General features: G+C 38.9%; 1 protein-coding gene across 1 annotated transcript; it reads right to left on the bottom strand.

Moving 5' to 3' along the window:
* Nucleotides 1-3,438: 3,438 nt before the first annotated feature.
* On the bottom strand, nucleotides 3,439-3,994 carry LOC115726539 (small polypeptide DEVIL 3). Its single transcript, XM_030656452.2, has one exon. It carries the CDS (start codon nucleotides 3,854-3,856, stop codon nucleotides 3,695-3,697), a length of 162 nt encoding a protein of 53 aa, XP_030512312.2. The 5' UTR covers nucleotides 3,857-3,994; the 3' UTR covers nucleotides 3,439-3,694.
* Between the last annotated feature and the right edge of the window lie 2,049 nt (nucleotides 3,995-6,043).

Raw genomic sequence — 6,043 nt, 5'->3', positions numbered from 1 at the left:
GCTGGCCCAAGGTGAACTATCATTGAATTGGCATAGTGACTAGTGGATGCCCTCCCCTCGAATTTAAATCGGAGAAACTTCAAGAAATTTCTTGTTCGATTAGGAAAAAAAAAGGAAAATTTAAAGAAAAAAGAGTTTATGATTGGGAGAAATTCTCAAATATTTATGTGTCAAAACCAATCAACCAATAATATATTCGGATAGTCACTTGAGTATATTAGTATGAACCTTTTTTAACCAACGTCAATAGTTTTCAACTCTAATCCTAACAACACGTCCGACCATATTAACAATCGTATCATGAATAGTCAAAACCGAATCAAGACCTTTTCCATGTACAATATCATATTGAGAGACATAAGTATGAAGCCCCAATATTTACAGAGACAAAGCCCTATATCGGTGTCTATTGTCGGGCGAAATAACAACCACCGAGGTGGTTGGCCCTCTAGTGTTAGTTCACCTGTCTTTTATGCCGTCACGAGCTCGATTCACGTCATAAGCGAATTTGTAATATAACTGTGTTAGATTATATAGCCACGACATATCTTGTATGGTAAGACTTCCTAACCGTTAGTATTTCCATGGGTATTGGCGAAACTAACAAGGTCGATGACAACCCCCCGCTCCTTGGGTCCCTAATATCCCCTAAAAATAAGGAAAAAATTGTAAAGATACATTCTAGTTTTATGTAAATTAAATTTTACTGTCCAGCACCCTCAATATAAAATTCTTGGCTCGCTATTATTGATAGGAAATGTGGTGACGGGCTCATAAACCTCTTTATTTTGTAAGGAGTAGCTTTTGTTTAATCCAGAGAGTCCATAACTAGTGTGGGAACATCCAAGAGGGAATGCAAGCATTGGTCGGAGAGAGAGGTGAGGGTGCTAAATTTTTCTGTGAAAAACTGAAAAGTACACCAAATGCTTGAAAAAGAGAACAAAATGCTGAAAAAAGAATGAGAGATAAGAGCACGAAGAATAAGGATGTCTACGAGGATTTTTGGCCTCCAATGGAGCGAGGCCATCACCCCACCTTCGCCATGACATCGTCGGACTTACTTTTCGATCCTATTCTTCTGCTTGGAAACATATTTGCCGTAATGCTAATCTGTGAATTCTCTAATTTTTTTTTTTTTATGATTTTCTCCAACTCTCTTGTTGAAAATAGTATCTATTGCGTTCATAAAATCGAAATCTGAAAATCGGATCGTTAAAAATAGGATTTATTTTTTTTTTACTTATGATTTCGACATAATATTTCATTTTTGTAGCTGGGTAAAGCAGTCGGGTACTCTTTATTTTGTTAAATGAATGACAAGTTCTCGAAATAAGTATACAAACAAAACATGATAACATCTTTTTGTGTACACTCTCTCTCTCTCTCTCTCTCTCTCTCTCTCTCTCTCTCATATTTTCAATTTATTGGAAAAGAATCAGATGAGGAAGAGGGTGTGGTTGGACGGAGGCAGCATGAAGTGGCAGAGAGGGTTAGGGTGGGTCTTCATGATTGGGATGCGCACGTGGGTGTGGTCAAAGCTGCCTTTGACCAATCAAACCCTTGTCGGATCTACCCACCCCGCCCGAATCGAGTTGGCAATTCCTCCTCACCGGCCCCCACCCCCTGCCTTTTCCCCTCGAATTCACACTTCATTTTTAGCATCTCCCCCAAAAAAATGTTCGGGAAACCCTACGAAATTTACTAATTTCCGAGTTGACATTATATCCCTCATTAATTTCGAAGGATTGACATTGAGCAAAGTAAATATTTAGTTATTAAATAACGCTTTTATTTACTAGACATAAAATCAAAATAAAAAGTACCGGATTCAAATCTTTCAAATTCGTATTTATTTTTCTAATTACATATTTTATTCGCTTTCTTGCTGGCCATTATGCATCTTATATCCATCATTATCGATAGATTAATGCATAGTGATTATTGGAATACTTGATTCTACTACATCACCTCACCTAATATCTATCTACAGTATGATATAATGCAAAACATAATATTATACTGATTTTATTTTCCCTTTTATTTTGTTTCTGGGTGGCTCGACAATGGGTTGCAATCTTGGACCCCACTAAGGAAGAAAGCAAGCCCACTTTTTCCCCTTCCTTTTTACTCAATTCCGGGGACCAAAAGCAAAACAGTAGGAATACCGACTACACTGTTGGATTCTGACTTATCTCTGAGCATCGCACAAGCGCTGCACGTGCGAAACAACTTAGATTCCAATGTATTAATGACCCCATCTTTTATTTGACACGAAAGGGCCCTCTTGCTTATGCCAAAAGTTAGATCCCATCCCCTTCACAAAAAATAAATAAAATAATAATAATAATAAATTCACAGATAATCCCACACTCATTTTAATAGGAAAGATAGTGTCTTGTTCATACAGATTACATTCTTTATAGAAAGACATCAAAGGTCTTAAAATGTACTTAATACTTGCGTTGTAGTAAATACTATACCGCACGTACTAGGAAAGAACAGAACCTCACACACTACATTAGCCTTGGAATGAATTCTACATTACATTTCTCCATTCCTTCTAATGGGGGATCCTGAATGCATCACAATGAGGAAAACCCTAGTTTTGTTTCATGAAGATTTACGTAATTGCAAGTACAACTGTGAGTGCTAATGGTCATCACTAGGATTAAATTTGCGTTGTTCATGAAGAAATTTCGCATCTTCTCTCTCAATGGAATTTAGCCGCACTAATCGAATCAAACTAGCTAGTACGCAACGTATAGGTCTTTCGGGTATAAGCAATCTTGTGATGAGAATCATGATTTGCTTGAGCTAATTGATATAACTCTGCTCGTTTCGGAAGCATAAGCTACACCTTTAAATCAATCTTTTGTGGTATAATACGATACGATAGCGGAGGAATGTCTTGAGCCTGCATAAGTTCTTGAAGGAAAAGGGTCTAAAATCTGAAAGCAAGCAGGAGGCATTTGAAAATAAAGAATCAAAGTTAAAAAAGGAAAAAAAAATTGTTGCATTTCCATGCTCAAAAATTTTTGAAGAGCTTTTTGGGATCGTCAAAACCAAAAAGCCCCTCGTGTTCATTCATTTCGTAAGGGCATAAAGGTATCATACTCCAGTACAGCCCTCATGTGATCACCATGTATTGCTTTCAGCTTCAAAGATCTGATATGTCATAGCTTGACTTGACAATGCAAAATAAAAGGCAAAACCAAAGAGCCTACCAAAAACAAGAAAATGACACTGAGCTATTAAAAGGGTCACTCGCTTTTTGGTATGAATCTCCACGATTTCGGATTAGGTAACATTGTTCTTGCCAAATAAAATAAGCTTTAATGAAATGAGATCACCTGCCACTGCCAGATTAAGTTACGAGCTAAGCAGCAGTGGCAAAAGTGCAATGGGGGAAGAACACGAAAGAACTGAGACACAGGTCGCATGATTAAAGGGCTGTTGCAAACTCTACTCTCTTCTGAGTTACTGTGAAAACCTACAAATGTTAAGCTCTTCGTACAAAGAATTTCCCATCAGGGTAATAAAAACCCTAATAAAAAGCAAACAGCAGTCTAACATTTCTCGTCTCGCTATTTACAATTGCAAGAACCAGATCGAACCAGAAAGGAGCTTAGCTCAGATGGGCTATTTTGGTTTCGACAGAGAGAGAGACAGAGAGACAGAGAGAGAAGGTTTGAGTTTAGTCGTGCCAACAGAGGAGCATGACGACGCATCGGCGGATGATGTAGAGCCTGCTCTTTTGTTCCTTCAAGTACCCTCCGAGCCTCCGGCAAGATGTTTTCGATCTCTTGGAGCTTCCCACTGTTGCTGATGAAGCACTACTGTTCATCATCGTCTTCATGTTTTGGTCTGTGCGCGCCCCCGGTAGAGACCCACTTCTGAACTTTGCTGGTATTGCCCAGAGAGAGAAGCACAAACACACTGCTTTTGAAGTAGTTGCTGCTGCAAATTATTTTCCTTTTGCTTGGACTGCGAAGGTGATATTGAGGGGGTGAGGGGCTTCTCTTATAATGGAAGCTTTGTGTGGTATTCGTGGTCCCTTGATTCTTAAAGCAAAAAGAAAGGAATAGGATATTGCAGAGAGATAAATTTTTTTTTTTTCGAAAAAAATGTGTTTGTTTTCCATTAAAGATTAAACGAGATTCTTAAATTAGGCGATCCAATTTGGAACGCTAAGCAAGGCCTTGGCCAATATTTATGTGGGCTCGTGGATCGGACATTCTAATGAAGTGTAGCTAAATGAGCAATGCACCTTATGAAATAAATGATGTGAAAATTCAAATTTTAAATTTATCTGATTGATTGATTGTGGTAATTTAAGTGGACAATCATTATTATAGTCCATCATTTTTTAGCATTTTTTTTTTGTAAAATAAAACAGCTCTATAGAGGTGCTTGCTCATGTGACATGTGTGTCTTTTAGCTAACGAATTTTATATGTATTTGGAATGTTAATGAATGCATACGATTCTTTCCTTATCACTATCTTGTGAAACGAAAATCACTAGCATGTGAAGTGGGCCTCATATATGGAAATTCACTTTGTCAAAAGAAAAGAGGGTTGCTATGCTATGATAGGTAACAAAAGCCATCTACGTCCTTTACTGCTTCTTCCTCTTCTTCTTATTGCTATTTATGTTTCTAGTTGCTTAATAATCTTTCAAAATCACACTTTGGGATTGACCAAGTGGCAAAGACATTCTCATGCTTTCGTCTCGGGAGGGATGGTCCTGGAGTTCGATTCTTGCTCTAGAAAAATAGGATTTACGTGGGCGGCATGTCGAATATCTAAATTCGATCCTATCAATGATGCAAAAAAGTAATGGAAATTCGCACAACATAAAAATTTACGTGGTTCGGTAGCGGAGATGTTCCGCATACTATCAATGATGCAAGAAAGTAATGGAAATTCGCACAACATAAAAATTTACGTGGTTCAATAGCGGAGATGTTCCGCATACCTACGTCCACGGGGAGATGAGATCTGTTTCACTATTAACGTAGAAAAGTGTATAGCCGCTTTTTCTCACACTCTCTCTATGTCATAGAGACCTGTTTCGCCCTAAATATATATAGAGAAACCCTACATGGCACAAATTACAAAATTACCCACATAGCCTAAAATATTTAATTTTCCCATATAAATCATTCTATAACCGAACATAAAACGCCACTGGCGGCTCGGGAGCGCCGCCCCGCGACCCCCGCCGAGGAGGCACCCCCGGACCCCCGCCCGCTCACCGGGGAGCGGGACTCCCGTGCTGTCCAGTCGCAGGGGGCCTTTCGAAACCGCTTTATAATCTCTTGGATAACAGAATACAATACATCAACCTCAACACAGCGTTATAGGGGTGAGTTGTGGTCCTAGTTCCCCTTTAGATAGCCAACCGATTACAGTCATGCCTCTAAGTTACAAAAAACAAACAATCTTTCGGAGAATAAATCACGTACATGTATATTAGATTTGCATGCGTTAGGTATATAACTCGTGACCCGCTGGTCTAATGATCCCCGATCATTCGGTACATTTAATTAGATGAGTCAAAATGCTTGCTGATGAACCAAGTCAATGGACAACGATATCTGGGTCTCTCCAATTTTCGTTTTATAGGTCACCAAACATTGCAGAAGAAAAGAAAAGCTGGGAACTTCTGGAATTCCACCTATGGACCACACACCGTACCGAAACCTAAGCCTACAGGCAAAAACCCCTGATCAAATTTCATCCACGATTTCACAGGTGTCTCTACATCGACCACAAACAAAAAACATGGTGCGCCTTGGCTAGAAAGACTGGTCAAAGTTGTGTCATGTGATATCCCACGTACGTACGTACGAGAGAGTAAAATTCCGAATTCGAATTCTCTGTCAGACCAATCGAAAATATACATTTCTTAGCTGTTTCTACGAGCCAAAGACACTTCTAGCTCTTAATCCAAAGATAATCAGGTGTACTGAGGCACTGAACAAGATTAGTTTAACTATATAGCTCGAAGCTCGAAGGAGTGATTGAATTACTTTGGTTCGT

The sequence above is a fragment of the Rhodamnia argentea genome, chromosome 8 (genome assembly GCF_020921035.1).
Source record: "Rhodamnia argentea isolate NSW1041297 chromosome 8, ASM2092103v1, whole genome shotgun sequence".
In the NCBI taxonomy this organism is placed as follows: domain Eukaryota; kingdom Viridiplantae; phylum Streptophyta; class Magnoliopsida; order Myrtales; family Myrtaceae; genus Rhodamnia; species Rhodamnia argentea.
The sequence above is the reverse complement of the archived record's forward strand: the minus strand, read 5'-3'. Positions and strand labels throughout refer to the sequence as shown.

Coding starts and splice junctions, on each gene's coding strand:
- LOC115726539 (XM_030656452.2), bottom strand. CDS start 3,856: ATGAAGACGATGATGAACAGTAGTGCTTCATCAGCAACAGTGGGAAGC.